This window comes from Protopterus annectens, chromosome 1.part2, assembly GCF_019279795.1.
Source record: "Protopterus annectens isolate FY-2018-M chromosome 1.part2, PAN1.0, whole genome shotgun sequence".
Classification (NCBI taxonomy): Eukaryota; Metazoa; Chordata; order Ceratodontiformes; family Protopteridae; genus Protopterus; species Protopterus annectens.
The window spans coordinates 823,009,489-823,034,488 of NC_056727.1; the positions used below are offsets into that span (position 1 = coordinate 823,009,489).

The 25,000-nt window shown below is 39.8% G+C and overlaps 1 protein-coding gene across 1 annotated transcript in view; it reads right to left on the reverse strand.

Moving 5' to 3' along the window:
• The window catches only part of RYR2 (ryanodine receptor 2), a 6,224,161-nt gene that overhangs the window by 3,589,423 nt on the left and 2,609,738 nt on the right, over window positions 1-25,000 (reverse strand). The window contains exon 21 of the mRNA XM_044059048.1: window positions 11,330-11,522. Coding sequence (XP_043914983.1) covers window positions 11,330-11,522 — 193 coding nt within the window. The remainder of the gene's footprint in view (window positions 1-11,329; window positions 11,523-25,000) is intronic.

Here is a 25,000-nt window from a genome sequence, read left to right on the forward strand (position 1 = left end):
TTTACTTACAGTGAAGAACCTTTAATGAATTACTATGATTAATTTCTATTTACCAGGATGTCATTTAAATACATTCCTAACAATGGATGTTTGACAGACATTTTCAATGTGGAACTTTGAGGAACTGCGAGGAACATGAACTGTTTTACACCCCAAATGAGTCGTTCCTCATAATGACGTACACTTCACTGGTATGCTTGCCGCTTTACCGCGACGGTTGAACACAATACCTCGTTGGCGCGGCGGCGTGGCGTGTATCTCCACTCATATCCTATGGATATGACACGCATATCCCGTTACTGTACCGTGGACTGGTGATCATCCGACACGCGGATATGTATTGATGCAGGTTGACATTTCCATGGCTGGCGTTACCTGCTCTGCCCACCCTCCGGATGATCGGGTTGTCGGTCACTATGTTTACTATGTGGAGATTTCGCGTCTTACTTATCTGTGAACTTGCATCCCTGGGTTCCATATTACCCTGTTGTACTTTATATCTGTGTATGTACATATATTTCTACATGTGTACTGATATCTATTTCCGTATCTCTGTATGCACATACGTACATATGTGGTCGACTTGCGGCGATAGTGGCAGTATCTGGCGCCGTGTGCTGTAGAACAAGCGTCGGTGAGGTGTTGGTGTTCCATGCTCTGCTGGCTATTGGGTGTGCAGTGTTTGGGCGGTGCCTTTGTTGGAGTCACACATAGGTCCGGCCATACGGTACACATTACGGGCGGACATGTTTGTGTGGCGTCCATTTCACTGTGTGTGCAGGTAAGGAGGTGTCAGTCCATGGGGCCTACACTGTCAAAGTATGTGCTATGCGTTCCCTCTTTGCCAGGGCATAGGCATATTGGGCGCCTCCGTCTACCTACTGGGGCTGGCACAGCGTGTTCATGGCGCTGAACGGCCTGTGCCTGTGCTTGCCTTGGCAGTTGTGGCGGGCTTGGTGGCCCTACACCATTATGTCCCTGCAGCAGCTGTTTCCGCAGAATCATATTGTGTAGCATACAACATACTATGAATATGTGGGCACATGTGCCTGGAGAGTACTGCAAGGCTCCACCGATGTATCCAAGCACCGGAACCGTGATTTCAAAATCCCAAACACACGCTCTATGATTATTCTGGTTTGTGCGTGTGCCTCATTATGGCGTTCTTGCATGTGTGTGTGTGCATTTCTGATGGGTGTCATCAGCCACGGCTCCAGTGCATAGCCAGCATCCCCCACAAGGTGACCTTGTGTGATGTCCCCCCTGGCGAATACCTGATACAGCTGTGAGGCATGCCAGATATGGGAGTCGTGGAAGCTTCCAGGGCTGCCAGCACACACATCCATGATAATGCCCTGCGCATTGCACACGACCTGGCAATTGATGGAGGGGTATCCCTTGCGGTTTATGTAGCGTGTACCCTGCTTCCTGGGCGGTGACTTGATTTCTATGTGCATACAGTCGATCGCACCCAGTACCTCCGGGTATTGTGCCACACGGTGGAAGCGGCGCATATTGCTAGCCAACTCCTCCTGAGATCTGGGGAAGTTTATATACTCATGGGCATGTCGTAACATGGCATCCAGGAACTGGTGTAGTACCCTAGATGCTGATGCCTGTGAGATACCCATTATATCCCCGGTTGGCCTTTGAAAGGTACCTGTAGCCAGTATTCGCAAGCTCACACATACCTTTGTGTCCACTGGGATGGGCTCCCCTCTGTTGTCTCTTGTTCTCAGGCGTGGCCGGCACAGCTCCACTATTTGCTGTAACGTGTCCCTGTCCACCCTGTAGCGCTCTATTATCTCCAGGTCTTGCAGCCCCTGGTAGGTCACCCTTGGTCTGAACACTCTCCTTCTCCTGTGAGGCCTACGGTAGTTGTCGGCACCGTCCTCCGCAACTCCGTCTGTCTCTGCCACATACCTATGCATCACGGCCACGGCGGCACCCACCATATACATATTAAAAGTTCCTCGTGTGTTTACACCCTATGGTGCGGCGTTTGGGAAATCGCGCTGTGTGTTGTGTGCATTCACACTTTCTACTGTTGTGCTGTATACCCGGTGATGTCATTGGTTGTGTCTGTGCAGCCGTATCCATGGATTATTTTCGGTGTTTTACGGTTGCAACTGCAACGGTATTGCCTTTAGTGTTACATTACAGTTGCCTGCATTGGCTTAGCTTTGCATCTTACATTACTGCATCCTGCAGGCACATGGCATATGATGCATTTTATCTGCAGCTGCAGTTATGCTACCTCTGTACTTGGCTGTGCTATTTCGGTTCTTTGTTCTTTGCATTTCTACTACATACCCTACTATCTTTGCATTCATATGCCTCCCCTTACGCGTTATGCAGGAGTCTGCATACAGAGTTGTCGGCTGCCGCCGTTTGCCCTTCCTGGATTGATTGGTGTTGATTGCTCATTACGGCTCCAATTACACTGCTTCCGCATTTCCTCATATTCTCCGCATTACCTTCCTATATCCGTGGCTGTTGACGGGGAGGCCGTCACATGACTGTGTTGGGGAACATAGTCATCCTTGTGCACATGCATCTGTGCGCGCATTATGTACTCTCAGCGCATCTATTTCCTCACACGCCGGTCCTGCTGCTGTGATGTGCATTGTACAGCCCAGGTTTGCTGGCCTCCAATATGCTTCCTCCTACAGTGGCACACCCCTCTGCGATTGACATGTATCTCGTGTAGGCCACTCCACGGTGTAGTACCGCTACGCCGTTTGCTCCATCCCTACACCAGCGCCAGCTTTGCGATTCACTATTATCTGCCTCATTTGCATGGCATTGACTGCTAATACATGGTTACGGCGCCGAACAGTCCCAACACTCCTTGACAACCCTTGCGCTGGGGTTGGGCTTTCCATACATACTATGGTGTGTGGTGGCTGTACAGCTGATGTGTATTATACAGCTCTTTTAGGACATTGTCATATTATTTCATTGCTTTGCACCTTCTGTACACACATATCCGGGGGTTCTGCTGTGGTTTCTACGTACATGACATTTTTGTCATTATTTACAGTTTGTGCATGTTTTCTTTGGACATTCTCGGTGCCTTTCGCCTTTGGCATATTGCACCTGTATGATACCTGACGTTGACAGCCTTCCGTTACTCCTTGGTCATGTTTGGGTAAATGTAAACCGTTTTTTTCGGTTTACATTGCCGTGCCCTTACGCCATGCCCGCCGTGAATCGCTATTTGCCTTCATTTGCATGGTGCAATGCCGCACACAGTGTGATTAGCATACCTACGCCGGGCGGCAGGTCGCGCCGGTAGTGCACGTGGGATTGCTTCATACCTGAATTGCTCGGTGGCCATATTTGGCTTTATAACGCCGACGCTATGCTGGCGCCTGGCGCAAGGTTCATGAATCCCGGGGATAGTGTTATATAGTATTTTAAACAAGGATATAAAATGAAACGGTGAGTTGTAGCAAAAATGCAGTGCAAATAGAAGAGTATAGAAGACTTGAGGATAGTTCCTGAAGAACATGCATGGTAAGTAGGAAGGGTATTGGAAAGTAAACAGAGTAGTAGGAATAAGTACGTAAAAGTAGAGAAAGGAGAGAGAGGTAGTTGAGTAGGGAAGTAAGAGAATTGTTAATTAGAAGGAGAACAAATGTGAAAAAAAAATGTGAAAAAAAAGGGGTAGGGAGTTATAGAAGGGGGAAGGAGGGTAAATTAAGTTGAAGAGAGTTGGATGCAAATAGTAGATAGAGTCATTTATTAGTCAAATGTTATATAGGTTTAGAAGGAAGAGGTATAAAGAGAGAGAGAGAGAGTAGAGAAAGAACACTATGTATAGTATATACACTATATACATTAAAGGTTCATAAGTTATGTTAGAAATGTTGAAGGGAAGATGTTTGGCAGAATTCCAAGGTGTAGAAGTAATTAATAAAGAACAGGTAGGAATGAGTTTATTAGGATTAGGGGGGCAGAGAACAATTACATTTCCAGTTAAGGGAGAGATGAGAATGGAGCTGGGATTTGAAGAGTTCAAAGTTATTGGAGGTTCTTATTGAGGGGGGAAGAGAGTTCCATTTTTTTGCTAAGGAGTAGGATAGCAGATACTGGCCAGCGGAACGTTTTGGTTTGTGAATAGAAAGTTGATTTTGTTGTGCGGATCTTAGGGTTCTATGAGGAGTATAAGAAGGAAGGAGGTTTGCTAGAGCAGGGCATGCAGTAGGATTATTGATTAATTTGTGGGCTGTAGTGAGTTGGAGGTAGTCGGGAAGTTCTAGCCACTTTAGCATGTGAAGGGAAGAGCAATGGTGGGAGGAGTGTTTAGATTTAGTAGGGAATTTGGAGATTTTGTTGTAGCAGATTTCGAGTTTTACGGAGATGGAGGAAGCAAGGATGGTTAGTAGAGGGGCACCATATAACAGTGAAGGTAGTAAGTAGGTAGTGGCAAGAGTATGCCTGGTAGAGGGAGAGAGGAAGTGTGAGTTTCTGTATAGTAAACCAAGTTTTTGATGTTTTTTTTTTTTTATATTTGATTGGACATGCATATCGAATTTTTGGTGTTCATCGATAGTAACACCGAGAAGTTTAGCGAAGGGGACAACTTCTTTTGGGGAGTTAGTATTACTGATAATATTAAAAGATTGTTTGTCAAGAAGCGTGTTTTTAGAGGGAGAGAAAAGTAGGATTTTGGATTTATTAGCATTAAGAGAGAGGTAGTTTTGAAGCATCCAGTTCTCAGTGGCTGTGAAGGCAGATTGGGTAATTGCTTGGAGAGCAGGAAGATTAGGAGCAGAGCAGATTAAAGTGGAGTCATCTGCATACCGCACTATTTTAGTGTTGGGAATGGCTGCATGGAATTCATTGATAAATATATTGAAGAGCATTGGACCGAGTATTGAACCCTGGGGAACCCCGGTTGGGGTGGGAAGGAAGATTGAGGTATCTGTTTTCCATTTCACAGCCTGGGATCTGTCAGAAAGATAACTCTTAAACCAGGTAAGTGAGTGCTGAGTGAGACTGAGATTAGACAGTTGAGTTAGAAGGTGGGAGTGAGAGACAGTGTCGAATGCCTTGGCTAGATCTGGAAGGACAGTGGATACAATTTCTCCAGAATCACGAGCATGGTTTACTATGTCTATAAATGAGAGGAGAGTGGTTATTGTACTATGGTCGGGGCGGAAGCCATGTTAAGTAGGGGTAAGGAGGTGATTGCTGATAAGGAAGGGCAAAAGTTGTTGGTGGATGCATTTTTCTAGAATTTTTGATATTGGGGAGAGAATGGCTATTGGACGGAAATTAGAAATGTTATTGCTTTTGCCTCCTTTGTGAAGAGGTAGGATATAGGCAGCACGCCACAATTTGGGGACGTAAGATTCATGAATGGATCGGTTAATGAGAATGCTAATGGGGATGGCAATGGCATCTGCAGCAAGCTTTAGAAAGAGTGAGGGGATATTGTCAGGGGCATTGGAGCAAGGCTTGAGTTTAGTGAGAAGCTTTAGAAATTGTGAGGGGATATTGCCAGGGGCATTGGAGCAAGGCTTGAGTTTGGTGAGAAGCTTTAGAAAGTGTGAGGGGATATTGCCAGGGGCATTGGAGCAAGGCTTGAGTTTGGTGAGAAGCTTTAGAAAGTGTGAGGGTATATTATCAGGGGCATTAGAGCAAGGCTTGAGTTTGGTGAGAAGCTTTTTGATGTGAGAAATAGAGATTGGTTTTAGATGGAAAATAGGGGGAGGGGTGGGAGAGGGAGATTGAGTGGGGGAAGGGAATGTAGGGTTGAGTGGAGGGGAGGAGATATTATTGGGGAAGGTCTTAGTGAGTTCAGCTATGGAGTTGGTAAAGAAGGAGTTGAATAGGGTTGCAATGTCTGTGTCTGTTATATTATTATCAGGACAAGGATTGTTTTTTGTACCTAGGTGCAGAAGAGAGTTGATGGAGTTCCAGAATTGTTTTGGGTTATTTGAATGGGTAGACTGAAGTTTAATGTAGTAGGATTTTTTGTCTTTTGTAATAAGCTTTTTGGTTAGATTAGGAAGCTGCTTATATTTCAGGAGGGTGTCAGGGAGTTTTTTCTGATGGTAAAGTTTACAGGTCTTGTCTCTTTGTTGCATAAGTGATTTAGTGTCTTTAGTTAGTCATGGGGCAGAGTAAGGGTTTATTCGCTTTGTTCTAGGAGGGGCTTGGGCATTTAGAATATCTAGGAAGGTTGTATTAAAGAAATCTACGGCTTTATCTAGGGGAATAGATTTTAGATTGTCCCAGTTTGTTCGTTTAAGTGTTTCTGAGAATATAAAAGGGTTGAAGTTTTTGAGATTACGAGTATAGGTATAATGGTGTTGATGAGGGGAGGAGTGGGTAGCTCGGAGAATGAAAGCTGGGAGATGGTCACTCATGGTATCTGGTAGGATACCAGAGTGTGATATCTTATTTGGGTGAGAGGCTAAGATCCAGTCCAGAGTGGATCCTGGGGGGTTGATTCTATTAGATCTGGTCATGCCAATTGTTAGTTGGGTAAAGTTGAGTAGATTAATAGATAAAGAGGGATTATTGTTATTAATTTTGTTTCAATCTATATTCACATCGCCTAGTATGTAGGTTTCCAGTTTAATGTTAGTTGAGGACCATAGTAGAATATAAGTAGGCCAGGAAAAACACTCAGCAGCCACACGCCGAGAGGGAGATTTAAAGATGGCGCCTCCAGAAAGCTGGTCCCTTATGATAGGTTGGGAGCGGATACAGTAAGGTAGGGGGGAGGGGTAAGGAGGGAAAAGCGAACAGTGACCGGAAGAATAGGCAAGTTAGGGGGTGCAAGATAGAACGAGATACTAAGGCTCTAATAAACTGGATACGAGAAGGTAGTGGGGGGAAGGGAGAGTGAGAGAGAGGAGAAGAAGAATAAATAAGTGGAAGGAGGGGTCAGGGCAACTAGAACAGTCTAGACAGAGTAGTAGGGTTAGTACCCAAAGGAAAAGGATAGGGAGAGGGAGATGAGAAGGTATTATAGAACAGGGAGATAGATTGAAGAGAACAGAGAGTCGGATGGGAGAACTTAGAGAAATAGGGAAGAGCTCAATATAACAAGTACAGGTAGAGTATCCAAGTGAGCACCCAAAGGAAGGATGCAGCAGGAAGACGAGAAAAACAATCAGTTTAGTGGAAGGTAAGAACAGGAGAAGGTGAGTGTGGAAGGCAGTGGATATGTGTGTAAGGAAAGGAAGAATGAGAAGCTGTAGGGAGTATAAGGGCTAGTATAGGGCTAGAGGTGAAGAAGAGGAGGGCGAAATGCTATGGTGTTTAGTCTATAGTAAGTTGAAATAAATGAGAATAAGTAAATCAGAGGTGGGTGAAGACTGCCCTCTAGTGGTCATAACTTGTAATAACAATGATTGGAGATCACAGTAGAAAGCTGAGAGTGGACGGGAATTCAGAAGGGAAGGGTTTGAGGGTGTTGGAAATACTACAAAGGCTGTGGAAATTTTGGAAAGGGGGGATATGGAGTACAAGAGAGCAAGTAGTGGGGGTATGGATGCTGGTTGTTCTGGCTGTTTAAACCTGATACCTAGCAAGTATCATAACACTAACCCATACAAGTAGAGATAGAAGCTAATTTAACATACAATCTTAGTTTGTCTTGGTGAGTCTGTCCAAGGGATACTTTGGATACCCAGGTAAGGGTGTGATAGGAGAATATAGTTGGTCTTTGAAGTCCAGCAGGGCCCAGTAGGAAAGTTAGGTAAAAGTAGTTTGCACAAATTGTAATGGTAAAGGCCAGAAAAAACGCTCAGCAGCCACACGCCGAGAAGGAGATTTAAAGATAGATATAAAGATATATATATATATATATCTATCTATATATATATATATATATATATATATATATATATACATATCTATATATATATATATATATATATATATATATATATATATATATATATAGATATATATATATATAGATATATATACATAGATATATAAGGTATATCAATGTCGAGATCTCACCACAGTAGGGAGAGGGAAAATTCACTAATTCCCACTGTATTCTGATGTCGGGGGAAAAAAGTTGGCATTTTCTATCAGTTGTGCCATTAATTTTTCTAAGAACTGGAATGTTTGACCAAGTATCAGTAACTCATACTTTAACAGGCATATACATACACACACATACCCACACACACATACTCACACACACACACACACACACACACACACACACACACACACACACACACACTCACACAGAAATAGATAGATATATGTGTGTGTGGGTATACATATTGTCTTTTTCTTCTTTGTTGGAATGCATGTCAATGCAAAAATAGAAAATATTTACTAAGGCCAAGTTTTCAATATCATACAGTATCCCTTCTCTATGATACAGTGATCTCAGAGTTTATATATGCAAGTAGAAGGGGTGTAGAGGGTGCATGAGGAGAAGCCCCTACTGATATGGTTTAATGATGTCACAGCAAATTTCAGAATTCTTGCAGGTATGTGAAAATTGCAGATTATTTTTATGATGTTGTAGCGTACACTATTAGACTTCTTGCAGTTTGATATCAAGCATTTTCCAACACTGCTTTCCATTTTTTCTCTTCTGTGTCATGGTGATTTTGCTCAGGTCCTGTTACCTCCTTAATGGTCAGCCTATAACTCACTAGCATAGACCTTGGGCTCCCAGTCCAATATCTGAACTGCCTGGGATTCTAGCATCCCATTGCTTATACATACTTTGCACCTACTTCTGCTTCCCAGACATGTATACCTTACTGCTACATCACACCTGAACTCCTGCACGTCTAAGTTTGTTACCTATTCAGACATGTATACCTTACTGCTACATCACACCTGAACTCCTGCACGTCTAAGTTTGTTACCTATTCAGACATGTATACCTTACTGCTACATCACACCTGAACTCCTGCACGTCTAAGTTTGTTACCTATTCAGACATGTATACCTTACTGCTACATCACACCTGAACTCCTGCACGTCTAAGTTTGTTACCTATTCAGACATGTATACCTTACTGCTACATCACACCTGAACTCCTGCACGTCTAAGTTTGTTACCTATTCAGACATGTATACCTTACTGCTACATCACACCTGAACTCCTGCACGTCTAAGTTTGTTACCTATTCAGACATGTATACCTTACTGCTACATCACACCTGAACTCCTGCACGTCTAAGTTTGTTACCTATTCAGACATGTATACCTTACTGCTACATCACACCTGAACTCCTGCACGTCTAAGTTTGTTACCTATTCAGACATGTATACCTTACTGCTACATCACACCTGAACTCCTGCACGTCTAAGTTTGTTACCTATTCAGACATGTATACCTTACTGCTACATCACACCTGAACTCCTGCACGTCTAAGTTTGTTACCTATTCAGACATGTATACCTTACTGCTACATCACACCTGAACTCCTGCACGTCTAAGTTTGTTACCTATTCAGACATGTATACCTTACTGCTACATCACACCTGAACTCCTGCACGTCTAAGTTTGTTACCTATTCAGACATGTATACCTTACTGCTACATCACACCTGAACTCCTGCACGTCTAAGTTTGTTACCTATTCAGACATGTATACCTTACTGCTACATCACACCTGAACTCCTGCACGTCTAAGTTTGTTACCTATTCAGACATGTATACCTTACTGCTACATCACACCTGAACTCCTGCACGTCTAAGTTTGTTACCTATTCAGACATGTATACCTTACTGCTACATCACACCTGAACTCCTGCACGTCTAAGTTTGTTACCTATTCAGACATGTATACCTTACTGCTACATCACACCTGAACTCCTGCACGTCTAAGTTTGTTACCTATTCAGACATGTATACCTTACTGCTACATCACACCTGAACTCCTGCACGTCTAAGTTTGTTACCTATTCAGACATGTATACCTTACTGCTACATCACACCTGAACTCCTGCACGTCTAAGTTTGTTACCTATTCAGACATGTATACCTTACTGCTACATCACACCTGAACTCCTGCACGTCTAAGTTTGTTACCTATTCAGACATGTATACCTTACTGCTACATCACACCTGAACTCCTGCACGTCTAAGTTTGTTACCTATTCAGACATGTATACCTTACTGCTACATCACACCTGAACTCCTGCACGTCTAAGTTTGTTACCTATTCAGACATGTATACCTTACTGCTACATCACACCTGAACTCCTGCACGTCTAAGTTTGTTACCTATTCAGACATGTATACCTTACTGCTACATCACACCTGAACTCCTGCACGTCTAAGTTTGTTACCTATTCAGACATGTATACCTTACTGCTACATCACACCTGAACTCCTGCACGTCTAAGTTTGTTACCTATTCAGACATGTATACCTTACTGCTACATCACACCTGAACTCCTGCACGTCTAAGTTTGTTACCTATTCAGACATGTATACCTTACTGCTACATCACACCTGAACTCCTGCACGTCTAAGTTTGTTACCTATTCAGACATGTATACCTTACTGCTACATCACACCTGAACTCCTGCACGTCTAAGTTTGTTACCTATTCAGACATGTATACCTTACTGCTACATCACACCTGAACTCCTGCACGTCTAAGTTTGTTACCTATTCAGACATGTATACCTTACTGCTACATCACACCTGAACTCCTGCACGTCTAAGTTTGTTACCTATTCAGACATGTATACCTTACTGCTACATCACACCTGAACTCCTGCACGTCTAAGTTTGTTACCTATTCAGACATGTATACCTTACTGCTACATCACACCTGAACTCCTGCACGTCTAAGTTTGTTACCTATTCAGACATGTATACCTTACTGCTACATCACACCTGAACTCCTGCACGTCTAAGTTTGTTACCTATTCAGACATGTATACCTTACTGCTACATCACACCTGAACTCCTGCACGTCTAAGTTTGTTACCTATTCACCAACCTATTTTTCTTTTTGTCATGTTTTTTTTTCTGTAAGTTATTTCAGCTTTTAGTTCTCTGAGTTCAGTCTGTACTGAATACATTTGTGGTCGGTTGATTATTTTAAACTACTATTGCTTCTGTAGGCCTAACAATTACTTTTGACTACCTAACTTGCACTAAATCTTTGTCCATCTCCCTTGTCTAATTTACTCTGGGAGTACTAATTTACTCTGTGAGTACTCCCCTATGTGCCCTACCCTCTCATCCAGTCTTCCTTCTGAGTTATATTCACAGTGATGTCAAATATTTCATAATTAAATACTTTGTAACAATGGTTGTTAGTCAAAAACTGCATGCAACTGTCAGATGGATAAAATAGTAATAGTACTAACTTCACTCCTGCAGAGAAGCTGACAGTAGGGGAGAAGAGGCCATCTGTATTGAAATTCTCAAACATGCCTTGAACCGGCTGTCCGTTAATTCGGAAAGATATGCTTGGAGCACTCAAGTCAAGGCAACAGCTGACCACATCATCGGCTCTCAGTAGATGTTGATTTGGTGAGCTTACTGTCCGTGCTATACAACCTGAAATAATGAAAAAATAAGTTGAAAGAAATTAAATCTCTCCAAACAAGGAACACCATTGGAATTAAAGTTAGGTGTTTCACTTTAATGTGATAATCCATGGATCATTTAGCAAAGTCTCAAGTCTCCAAATGAAGGATGTTTAGCCTGTTGTAATTTTAACTAATATCACAAAACTTAAATGCAAGAATACATTTCCTCCCTTACACCTAGAGATATTTTTTACTTACAGAATTTAAAATAAAACTCACAAGCAAATGTATGTAGACTTTACAAACAGAACAATACGCTAAAAGTGATTAAAACCATTGCTGGATATGTAAATGACTGTAGGGCTGATACGTTTTCACAGGGCTTGGAAAGAATTGACAGATTTGTATAGAAGAATACAAAAAAAGTATAGCTGAGTAAATAAACTTACCATAATAGCAGATACCCTAATAGAAGACTGTTGCAGTAGCCTAAGCTGTTTAGGATGAATCCTGCCAAAGATCAGACATCCAGTCAGTTTCCAAAGCTTTAGGGCACCGTCCACATGCTTGTATAACTGTTACAGCATGAGGACGAGCCAGTATAAAAACAGATGTACTGGTGCCATAAAACTCAGAGCTTTTTGAAACACAACTACAGGAAGACAGAACCCTGTCAACCAAGAATATGTTAAGAGAATAGGGGAAAATGGGGCCCCCACTCTGACATAACTTATGACAAAAAGGGGGAAGTAAGGAGGATGTGTTTTCTGCTACAGTGATTTCTTCAAACATCTCCTGTTGTGGTAAGTTTACTTACACACCTTTACTATGTTCATCATTAGATGCAGTAGTCTAAGCTATGTTGTTGTTGTTGTTACATGGGAGAAATACTAAATCTTAGAAAGAAAGGGAGGAGTCTGAAGAATCAGAGTCCAGGAGTCCCCAGAGTATAGGCCTAGCAAATCCTGCCCTAGCGCTAGAAAAACAGTCACTTTTGTAGTCCATAGTAAAAGTATTCAGTGAAGACTAAATTGCTGCCTTTAGAATGTTTAGAGAGCCCACCCCTTTCCAAAAAGCAGATGAATTCATAACCCTGGTAGAATGGGCACAGATTTTTGCTTTGTCATGGTACGAATAACAAAACTGAGCTGCATGGGACAACCATTTAGAAATAGTCTGTTTTGCCCTTAAATTTTTATTGCCTTCATAGTAAATAAACAACTAATTAGAATCTGGAGCTTTCTATTCTCAGCTTAGCATTGGAGTTGCCTGTGGCCATCCAGAGTGTGTAGAATGCTTTGTCTCTTATTTTTTTGGATCTGAAAAAAAAAAACAGGGAGATAAACAGACTGGCTCAAACTAAAATCTGAAACCACTTTTGGCATAAAAGGAGGGTTGATTCTTAAGGATACCCTATATTTGTGAAAGATGAGGTAGGACTGAATCACCATAAGAGCTTGTATCTCAGACACTCATCAGTCAGATCAGTAAGTAAAGTCCAGTTCTGTAAGTTGCATTTAACTCATAACAGTAGCTGTTCAAATTCCTCACTGCTGCAGTAGCCGTTAGGGTATATGGGTTGTTTTTGCCAAGGCATAACAACCAGCCAGCTCCCAAAAGATTTCACATCTTACCTCACTTCCGCTCTGACTGCGAATTTGCTAGCACTGCGGAGGGAAACTTCAGGACTTTCTTGTCTAAATGTTAACAAGTATCACACTTATCCTGGAATAAATAAACAAGAAATAAACACCAAGCTATTTCCCAGGGAAAAAAAACTATACACAATAGGAGGGAGAAGGAAGGTGGGTGTGGCTTCTGCAGCAATGAGGAATTCAAACATCTGCTGTTATGATAGGTGCAGTTTACTCAAATGTACTAAGTTCATCATTCCCACTGCTACAGCAGTCTTTAGTCTATACAGGTAGATTTTCAAAGCCTATCCAACCTGGAAGGATGGAGGATATAAATCCAGGAGCCCATGGAGAATGGTCATAGCTAAGTAGCCTTGGATCTAGCAACAGAATTCAGTATGAAATGCCTTAAAAAGGTATGTATGAAGGACCACGTAGATACCTCTAGAGAACTTTTGGAGACCACCCAGTTCCTATATGCAATCAAATAAGACAAGGCTCTAATACACTGTGCCTTAATACTGCCTGAAAGTAGTTTAGTAAAGTAGGTATAACAAAAGGCCACAGCCTAGGACAACCAACTAGAAATACTCTGTTTTGACATAAGTTGTCCGTTCTTAGTCTCAACATAAGAAATAAACGGCTGATCAGCATTTCTACATTACTTAGATCTGACAAAATAACACCTGAGCTTTCTATGCATGTTCAGAGTATGTAGAATCATTTCTTTCTGGTTCTGAAGGTCATGACAGAACACTGGCAGACTAATGGTCTGATTCAATTAAACTCTGAAATAACCCTGAGCATGAATGAGGGAATTAATTTTAATATCCTAGCCATAAAGAAGACAGATATGATTTACCCACCATGAAAGCTTGCAGCTACAATAGTTCTCTTGCTAATGTCAGAGCAAAGAGCAGAATAGTTTTATATGTAATGAACCTTAACATGCCAATGTACGCATTCCAGTAAAGATGTGGATAATGTTTCCAGGAAACAGTTAATATTCTAGAATGGAGTGAGCTGCAAACGTGGTAAACTCAGCTGCAGCCCTCCTTTCTGAAAGTGTTTTACAAAAACATAGAAGAAAGTGGCAAATTCCTGGGCAGATGCACTTACATGGCCACTAGATGTACATTGTAAAGGACTACAGCCATCTCGGTGCTAGTAAACCAGAATTTGAGCTCCATTAGTACAAAATCACTGTTAGGCCCACATTTATTTGGTAGACACCAACGTGAAAATCTTTTCAACAGTCCATTAAGGATTTTCTCATAGCAGGAATTATTACTTTCTTTAGTACCTGATGAACGCCCCCTAAAAAGAGGTGCCCAATAGTTTGAATTGAGTCACCCAGGTAGATAGTTGAATATGTGTTAGAATGGGGTGTATTAAACTACCCCTTTCTTATGTGGGTAGATTCAGATTGTGCAGAATCGTGTGATCATTGTCATTGGCCAGTTCCATAAAAAGGGAGAGCCAATGTTGCCTGGGCCAAAAGGTAGTCATGACAAATATCTGTTAAGTCCTTCTGAATCTTCAGAATTACCCTGGAACACAGTTGAAAGGTTGGAAGTGCAAATACAAAACAAGACATGGACATAAAAGAGAATAAAAAGAAACTATTACAAAGCTTGTTTTGAAAGGAGGCAAAAAGTTCTCTTAGAGGTGCGTTCCACAAATGGATCAGTGCATGCAATCTGCAACAGTGAGGGTCTGTCTTGGACCTGCTCAGCTAGTCTGCCATTAGATTTTGCTCTGACAGAATTAAGATGCTTGACGTGTTACAAATGCTGAAGAGCTAACTCCAAATATATGAGAGAGAGAGAGTGAGAGAGAGTGAGAGTGAGAGTGAGAGAGAGAGAGAGAGAGAGAAAGAGAAACTTTGGGTCCAAGTGCTTTTTTACATAATCTAGCTTCACTGTAACCTGATGAGAGAATTGAGACAATGATAAATCATATGAGAAAACTCTCTGGCCAAAGTCAGAAACTGAGAAGAGAAGCTCACAAAGATGTCCAGATAATATTCACCTTCGCCTGCAACAAAAAGTAATTTGATGTAAAATCTAAAATAATACATCACAGAAAAAAAAAAAACAATCTTTAATAACAGGGTCACAGATGATTTCTGAAAGGTTATCTAGATTCCCAGATTGATCAGAAGAGGTGAAACCCTATTAAAGAATACAGATGTCTGGGAGAAGATTTTGCCAAGATAAAAAGTACTTCAAAAGAGAGTGCCATACGTTCTGCAAGGAGACATTGATGGTACCAGGGAAAACACCCTTAAGGGAGAAGATAACCCCATAGTTAAGGCAAAGAACTATGTGACCTGGAAAGAATAAAATCTGAAAACAATCCTGAAACCACTAGCTATGGAAATGTACTGTAATGCATTAATAAGGTGCAATGGTACCATATGGTTTCCTAAAGCAATGAAAGGTAACGAACTCTGAAGGCTCCACATCTAGAGAATAAGAAGTTCTAGAAACTAATTTAGTAAGGAAAGAGCTAGAATTGTTCTGAAAAAAGACACTTTGATAACAGAAACACTCTGAAATAGAAGTTATTGCCCTTTTGGATTAAATGCACTGGTTCTATGACTTCTAGTGTGAGCAAGTGCTTAAGAACCTGAGGAAACTATTCTGTTTGGTATGGAAGGAGGTGGGAAAATGCAGTGCCAACTGTATCACTACTGAGACAGAAACACTCTTGAGTCTGTCACAATCTGTTGACAAAAAGGAATGCACAGAGCCAGCTGATGGGACAGACTATGTGAAACTGGGGCAGGAGGGGAGGGGTAATAGAATGTTGGTATATTCATTCTTTAAAAGTAAACTGTCCCTATTTAGGAAAAGATCCATGTTTAAGCTTGAATGCTCCTACCATCTCTTCTGGTTCCCATCCGTTTCCACAAAAATTCCTCATTCATCCTGGCAATACATCGAGAAGGAGAGAATTCCACCAGGAGAGGCTACAAGGACAAATTTCCCTCAACACCACATTTTTGGGTTTGAGATTCAGTAAGAGAAGAAGTCCTATCTGTTTCTATATCAGAGTCCTCTATCACATTACCCTCAAGAAAAAAATTTATTGACCTGAATCTCAGGGTCTAAAAAATACATACAAGGATTGACTGCAAAAATTTTATTATCGAATGAGCAAAGATTAATCTTTTGGTTTTTTTTGCAGGTGTTTTAATGACCGACCTGGAGAAACAAAATCTGTCCAATGAAGAGGTCTCATCCCCTCAGAATATTCGGCAGCTTCTCCTGGTGAAACTCTGTGTCCCAGTAAAGATGGTTCTGTCACATCCAGCTTGGAAAATGGAACAGAAGAAAGCTGAAAAAGATGTGTCTGACCCCTCCTGGTTCATGGTGGTCAAAAAGACTGCACCAGAGGATTCCAGACAGGTAAGTGATTGGTCTGAGGAACAACTACTGGCCACTACAAAGTCACCTACTGAATACTGAGGTGAAAACTGAGTCCACATAATTGGCAAGGGCTCTCAGTTAATTTGTTTTTTTATGTCAATAATGTGACAGAAGTGGATGCTCTAAATGCAGGTAAGATCACGGCAACTAGACAGTTTGAAGGTAAGTTCACAAATAACTTGCACAAATGGAACACATACCTACACTATATATGTCCTCAAAACACCATAATGCATAAGTAGCATATGAAAAACCTGTCAGAAACCCCTTTAGAATAAAATAATTCTGACAGAAAATTATGCCACGTACGTTGTCATATCCTGTACACAAGCACTACTTCATTTGACACATTCCTTGCCCTAAATGAAACACTTCCCATTATAACATATTCATTTTAAAATACACAAGTAAGCATGAGCAGTACATTTTTACAATAAAATAAGCCAAAACTATAAATAGGTTTCCCAGACAGGATATAGATGGTATTAAGGAAATAATAGGTTTGTTAAACAGACTATTACCTGCAAAAAGGAGATGAAGGCCAGTTGCTGCTATTAGTGAGTTGTTTCTTCACCAGGTGGCAAGAAAGTACTGAACATTTTCCACTTTGACTGCTAATTTTCCTTCCACAGGGCTAACCAATCAGCAATCAGAATGACAGTGAGGGAAGGAGGCAGAGCTTTTGGAAGCTGACTAGTTGCTGTGTCTTGAGGCAAGACATAGCCCATGTAGCCTAAAGGCTACCACAGCAGTGGGAATGATTAGCATCACTGTTTTCTATGTTAAGATCTTTAAATCAGCTTTGTGATTTGGAACAAAGGGAAATGGCATAAGGTTCTCTGGCACAAAGTTAAGATCCCATGAAAGAGTCACCTGTTTTCTACCTGGACAAATATGCAATACCCCTTTCAGAAATTGTTTCACTTTAGATAAAGTAGAAAGAGGAGGATCCATAGGCAGGCAAGCAGAAATGAAAAAAATATGAATCTTGATGGAAGGATAAGAAAGGCCAGAGGACAATAATTCACACAAGTACTGCAGAAGCAATGGTGATTGAACCTTAAAAGGACATTGGTTCTTGGAAGTGCAGGTACTAGAAAATCTTTTTCCATTTAGCCATACATGCTTTAATATCTGTTGCACATCTTCACAGGTCCCTAACTGGTATCAAAATTCTATCATCCAGGCAGTAAGATGAAGAAGTTGAAGTGTGGGGTGAATTAGAGAGCCCACATCCCATGTGACAAAATTTATCCTATGAAGAAGCTTGTGGCAATTATCCTTGGTCATTTCCATAAAAAAGGAGAACTACTATTGCCTGGGCCAAAAGAGAGTTGCCAGTATCACCTTTAGACAGTCCTCTATAACCTTTAGAAGCACCCTGATTATCAGAGGAAAGGGTGCAAAAACATACAGGAACATTCCCATCAATGAGAATGAAAACCTATCTTCCAAGCCTTTATGCAAGCAGTTCTGAGGCAGAACTTCTTCAACTGTCTGTTGTTAATGGAGGTAAACCAATCCACTTGAGAAGTTCCCCAGAGTTAGATTAGTTCCAGGACCACTCAAAGGTGCAACTTCCACTCACGGAGATCTGTTCTGGTCCTAATAGATTCATAGGTTGGTACTGGGCTATCTGCCCGAAGGCATATATTAGCCCAGCCACGTTGTGCGGTATTCACCGCCCCTTTAGTAGTTCCCTAGACCCTTGTACTAGCAGCTAGAACTCTTGTCCCATATTTAGTAGTGCTGTTGGTGTGATCCCCGGTGTGAACTTTCTGTTACCCATCCACTCATCAAGGTTCCTCTTGAAGAGTGATAGTGAGGGGCTCTGTCTTATGTAGATCGGGACCCTGTTCCATACTAAGGGAAGTCTCTGCGAAGGGAATCTATCCCTCCAGCATGTTCTATTCATTCTTGTGTTGAGGTTTATATCCCTAGAGCGTGTAGCTTGAGTAGATTTGGTTTTGCTAAGATGAAGCATGTTCAACAATTCTGGGTTGGACATGGCTCTGTACGTTACACAGAGATCGCCTCTGAGAAAGCGGTATGCAACAGAGAACAGTCTTAGCTTTTTCATTCGTGCTGCATAGGGCAACTGTTTGAGGCCAGTAATCCTCTTGGTTAGGTACCTTTGTGGCCTCTCCAGCTGCTGGAGATGTCTAGCCAGGTACATTCCAATTGGTGCATTGTACTCAATAATAGGTCTGATGAGGGAAGAGTAGAGGGGCACCATTACATCCTTAGATCTTGATGCGAACCCTTTTGTGATCAGATGGGTCACACAGAAGGATTTTCTAACCACTTTGGCAACATGGTTCTCAAAGGAAAGCTGACTATCTACTTGGGTCCCTAGATCCCTTATTTCTTCTTCAGATTTCAGGGGATTACCTCATATGTTGTAGTTTGCAGGTACTCTGTTTTTTCCAAAGGGCATTACTATGCATTTTTTTGCATTTAGCATTTAATCAACTTATCTGTTGCAAAATTCTGCTCTGACAGAATGTAAGTAGCCTAATGGGGTAGGTTGAGCTGAGTTGCTAGCTCCCAAGCTAAAATAAGTAGTCTATAAAAGGGATAAGACCTTGTCTCATCTCTGTTTGATTATGTAACACATGACTGGAGTGCTGTCTATGACTATTAGAAGAGATCCTGGTTTAGAAATACAAGAGCATTATTAAAGACATCATTTCTTTTATGTGCTTCAGTTTGTCTTACTTGTTCCACAGACTCTAATTGTTTGCCCCTTAGGATACAACTCCCCATGCAAAATCTGATGCATCTTGTGTATATAGATGGAGTAGCGATTGGAGGGATAAAAGAAAGATCTGGGTTGAGTGACAACTGATTCAGCCACCAGTGGAGCTCCATTTTGACAAAACCCAATACCACAATCTGAAAAAAGAGGGGGTGCTGGTGTTGGGTAGACACTGATTTGGGAAACCATTGAGTTTTTTTCATGTGAAGTCTGGTTAGAACAATCATAAGACTTGTACAGGTCCTGAAATCTAAAATCCTGAGGTAGTCACTGGCTATTGAAAAAGTCTGTTGGAGAGTATCAGAAACTCTTCCTTGTAGAAGTCCACTTTGTCTTGAGGAAGAAATACTCTTGTGCTGGATGTATCTCAAAGTCATCCTAGAAACACTATCTTGTAGCTAGGAGTAAGAGAAGATTTTTTATTCACTTGAAATCTTAAGCTGAGATATAGTTTTTTGACAGTGAAGAGATTCTTGACAGCTTACCGACAATCTGAAATAATAAGGCAGTTATCTAAATATGGAAAAATATAGGAGCTAGAGACTTTGTAAGTACTCTTGGAACTGTTTACAACCAAAAAGGTAAAGCAGTAAACTAAAAATGTAAACCAGATACAGAAAGATTAAAAAAAAACACATCTGAAATCTTTGAGAAATGAATGTAATGGTATGTGTATTTTAAATCCAGGGCTACCAATTCACTGTTCTCAAGGCTAAGGTGAAAAAATATATATACCTTCTTTCCAAATCTATCAAAAGATCTCCTACCCTTATCTGATGGAATAGGGTTAACTGCCATAAGGTGTTTAGAAAAAGATATGTTGGAGGGAGAAAACACAGTAGGGTCTGCCATAAATTTTCTAAAAAGAAACATGGGTTTCTGGAACTTTAAAGGTATCTGATTTTGTAGGGACTAGAGTTTGGCTGTAAGGGGGAATGAAAGGAAACAGAGACTGTAGTGTAGAGAGAGAATTTTGAATTTTAGAATGTTGATATGCAGGTTTAGAAACCACAGGTATCCAGGACCCTTCTTTCTTTCTTTGACTCTAGAAATTCTCTTAATTAAAATGCAGGTACAGGTACTATAACCCCCTGAGACAGCATTTGGTCAGTGATTGGAGGAAACATTCAGATTTGATTGGACAGATGTGGAAGAATGTCTTGAAAGTGAAGAAAGAAGTACTACTGTCAGATATAACCTTTTTGAATGCTTTTCAGGGTCTGGGTGTCTGAAGTTACCTGTTGCCACAGGGGAAAATGAAGACCTAGACTTTGGTAAAGCTTTACAATGCCAGGGTGCTGAGGGGAAAACACTGAAGGATGACATAGGCAATCTGCTTTCTTATACTGTCCTTGGGTTTGTGAGGGCCCTCTTTTCTTTTCTGAACTTAGATGGCATTGTTTTCTGAATGCTTATTTGCATGTTTATTGCTGGGATTGCTTGTATTGCTTCCTATAAAAGGATCCTGAAATGGATGGAAAGTTTCCATTATATTTGGGTATGGGGAACTGAAATATCTGCGAGACCTCTTAGAGTACCTTTCCCCTCTTATCAATTCTTTTCAAGACCTTAGCACTGGAAGGTGCAAATAATGCCTCCTTATCCAGAGATGTATTAAGACGTTCAGCTTTAACATGCCCTGGTAAATTTTGAAAACGCAGTCAAGCAAATCTCATTACTGATCCAGTGTCAGCCTCCCAACATGCACAATCAACTGTGTCTGGTAACCTGAGACATAAGCAAAAGTAAGGAAGTAAAGGATGACTTGGTATGAAAACAAAAAATAGCCAAGGCTAGAAGGTACAAATAAGAATTTATTGTAACAGTAAGCGCTTTCGTGGGTACACATATACCCACCTCTTCAGATTGTTCAACAAAACTAATATACCACATTTAAATAGTTAGCAAAAAAGCACATGATGGTCAGATGTTTAAAAAGGTCCAATGAGACTTAGAAAACAATCAAACAACATATAATTAAAACACAGCTTATAAAAATGTTTAAATACAGATATAGTATAAAATCTGAAATTACCAAAATATATTTTATCTTTGGAATGTTATTTTTACCTTTAGAAATTACACTTTGCTTAAACTAATGTAGTTTAGGGGCATACAGTTTTTTGGTAATTTCAGATTAGCCTTGGTTATTTTTTATTGTTATAGTAGTTCTACAGTTTGTTTGTAGTAGAGGATGACTAGGTGTCAGAAGCAGGAAGATCAGCAACTAGCTTTTTCGTATTGTTGAAGGATGGCAGTAAAAACATAGACATTTGATTTTCACAATTCTCTGTTCTAAAAGCTAAGGTGGAAAAAATATATACATTCTTCCCAAACCTATCACAAGCTCTCCTATCATTGTCTGATGGAATACGGTTAGCTGCCATAAGGTGCGTGGAAAAAGATGTTTTGGAAATAGAAACCACAGCAGGGTCTGCCCTAAATTTTCTAAAAAGAAACCAGTGTGATTATGAAACTTTAAAGGTATCTGATTTTCTAGGGACTAGAGTCTGGCTGTCTGGCAAAATGTAAACCAGCTACAGAAAGTCTTAAAAAAATCTATCATCTTTGAGAATTGAATGTGATGGTATGTGTCTTTTAAATCTAGAATTACCAGTTCACTGTTCTCAAGGCTAAGGTAGAAAAATGTATACCTTCTAAAACTCTCCCATCTTTGTCTGATGGAATAGGGTTAGCTGCCATAAGGTGTTAGGAAAAAGATGGTTTGGTAAGAGAAACCACAGTAGGGTCTGCCATAATTTTATTAAAAAGAAACAAGTGTGTTTATGGAACTTTAAAGGTATCTGATTTTCTAGGGACTAGAGTCCAACTGTCTGGCAATTTGCTGCTTGGAAGGAATCCTCTAAAGCTGGTAAGACAGGGGAATAGCTGCTGGTTGAGGGGAATCCACCTTTAGTAATTCATAATATCTTTACTAGATCTTTAATATTTCTTTTTGTTCCCACTTAAATAACTCCTTTCTCCTGGTAATAGTATCAGATAAAGGCAACTCTTTAGCTGGATAATCTGATTAAATGTTTTCTTCAGATTCAGATGCCCAGTTAAATGGAATAGGAACTTGAGAGGTATAGTCCAAACCTAGTGTCTGTACATCAGATTCTGATCTGACAGAGAGAGAGAGATGTCTTCTTTTATCGGGATATGAAAATTCTGATTGTAGTTACTGAAAGGCTTTGTTTAAACCTTGACCAAATACTAGCCAATAATCTTTCACTCCCTCTGATGAAGGAGAGACAGAAGAGGATATGTTCTTCACTTTGTACTTCCTTTTTGTGGGAGTATTCATCAAAAAGAAGCAAGCACTCAGACATCCAGTCATCTCCCTGGGAATATGACTCCTCAACGAGGCCCTATGAAGCGAACAATGCCTGTTCCCTCCCCTGACTGTTGCAATAATTTTTCTCCTGCAGGAGAAGTGTGAGCTGCCCTAAAGATTGTGCCTACCACTCAGCACTTAGTGGATTCTCAAGGAAAACCAGGGGTGTAAAGAGAAGTCAAAAGATGATCTTAGGGCTCCAATATGGCCGAAGTGGAAACTAAAAGCACCCCAAATACTTTTTCTTCTTAGAGACAGCAAGGTGGAAAGTCCAAAGAACCAGAATCCAACCCATTGCTTTGCCAGTTGACAGTTTTTAACTTCTGGTTATCTAAATGTAACAAAAGTGTACTACATCTGCTTCTTAAAGTTTTTAGGAGCAAAGGGTAAAGAGATAGAAAAAACCTGACTGTCATATTCTTCCCTGAAACAAAAGACAGGACATGTGGTGATCTTTGTAGGTTATCTATGAACCATGCATACCTTTTTCTTTTTTTTCAAAACAGGTTTATTGTTTTAACATATAAGAGAAATATCATAACAATTTTATACAAGTAATTAAAAATAGGTATTATTATAATATTCAACAAAACAACTAAAGTATTTACAAAGACATCCACTACAATCAGATCAATTAATTAAACTAAAATACCGTGCTATTGAAATTAGAATTTTTTTAACAAATTTTGTAAATTATCCCATACAATATAATAAGATGTTTTTCTAGTTGTTCTTGTCCTAATTGTGTTTATTTCCATATGGCACACTATATTCATAACATTTTTAAATTAATTGAACGAAGGAGGTGTATCTGAAATCCAATTTCTAGTTATTATTTTCCTAGCCACTGCTAGAATAGACCATAACAAGGGAAGCTTAACCTTTTTAACACTTTGAGGTACAGGTGTGTTGAATAATATAAGAGATTTAGAAATAATGAAATTATCTGTAAAAAGAGCCTGCAAAAATTCATTAATTGACTTCCAGTATTCTTTCAATTTTATACAGTCATAAAACATATGAGCCCAGTCAGCATTAATTTCTACATTACATCTCTTACATAAATTATCTTTATTATTTATTTTATTCATCATCAAAAGGTGTATAAAAAGATCTATGTAAAAATTTCCATGTATAAAGTCTCCAGACAATGGAAGACGTAGTTCTATAAGCAGATTCCAATATATATTGTTTATCTTGTTGATTTGGTGGGTCCCCATTAATAGAAGTGAAATAATTCCAGTATGAATCTACACTGTAAAAAGTTTCTTGTCTGATAATTTTATGTATGTATGAAAGTTTACCTTTATCAGAAACTTTATGTTGTAAATTTAATATCAAGTAATCAATCAGTGTTGGAATAGATTCTTTAACTGTTATAGACATTATATGTATTTTATTAATGAGATGTTGTCTAAAGGTCTGAACCTCTAACCAGCAAGTTTCTCTTAGATCAAATTCTTGTTTTAAGAAATCTAGATTTTTAACTTTATTATCAGATATCAACTGATACCAGTACTTTAGATCATTATCTATAGCTAAATGAGTTCCTTCAGAAGTAGATGACAAAAGCATACCCTGAGTATACATTATAGGGAATATAATAAAATTCCATTCCCTATACTTAGGGTGCATGAATATAAAGTTACGATAGCTAATAATAATGTTTAATGGGTAACAAACAATATGTTTAGGTGTAATAGGTGAAGTACAAAATTCCTTTAGTAGCCATAACATGGAGTTATTTACAATCATATTCTTATGTGTTAAGGAGATTTTCATGAAGTGCATACTAATTAGCTCCCAATAATCTTTCCATTTTGCAACATATGACTGATCTATTAATAAAGTAATAACTTTTACAATAGAAGAGATAGTATATAAATTAAAGTCTGGAAAAGAAATACCCCCTTGAGACCAGCAATTAGTATGTTTCTTTAATGCAATCCTAGGTCTATTAGGTGCCCATAAGAAATTTAACATTAGTGTATTCAGTTTCTTGATAATTATTTTTGTAGGTGAAAGTATTATTGATTGTATTAAGTATAAAATCTTGGGGAATATTATCATTTTAATAATTGTAAGTCTCTCCTCCATAGTAAAAAACATATTATTCCAGGTATTAAAAAGGTTTTGTATATTAAGAAAACAGGTATTATAATTATTATATATAATAGATTTAATATCTTTAGATAGTATTATACCTAAATAAGTTATCTGACCTGAATTGGGTACATATTTAGTAAAATCACTAATGAGAATATTTTTTGTGTATATATAGGTAGTATTTTAGTTTTTCTTCATTGAATATTAAACCAGAAATACTTTTAAAATTCATCATTT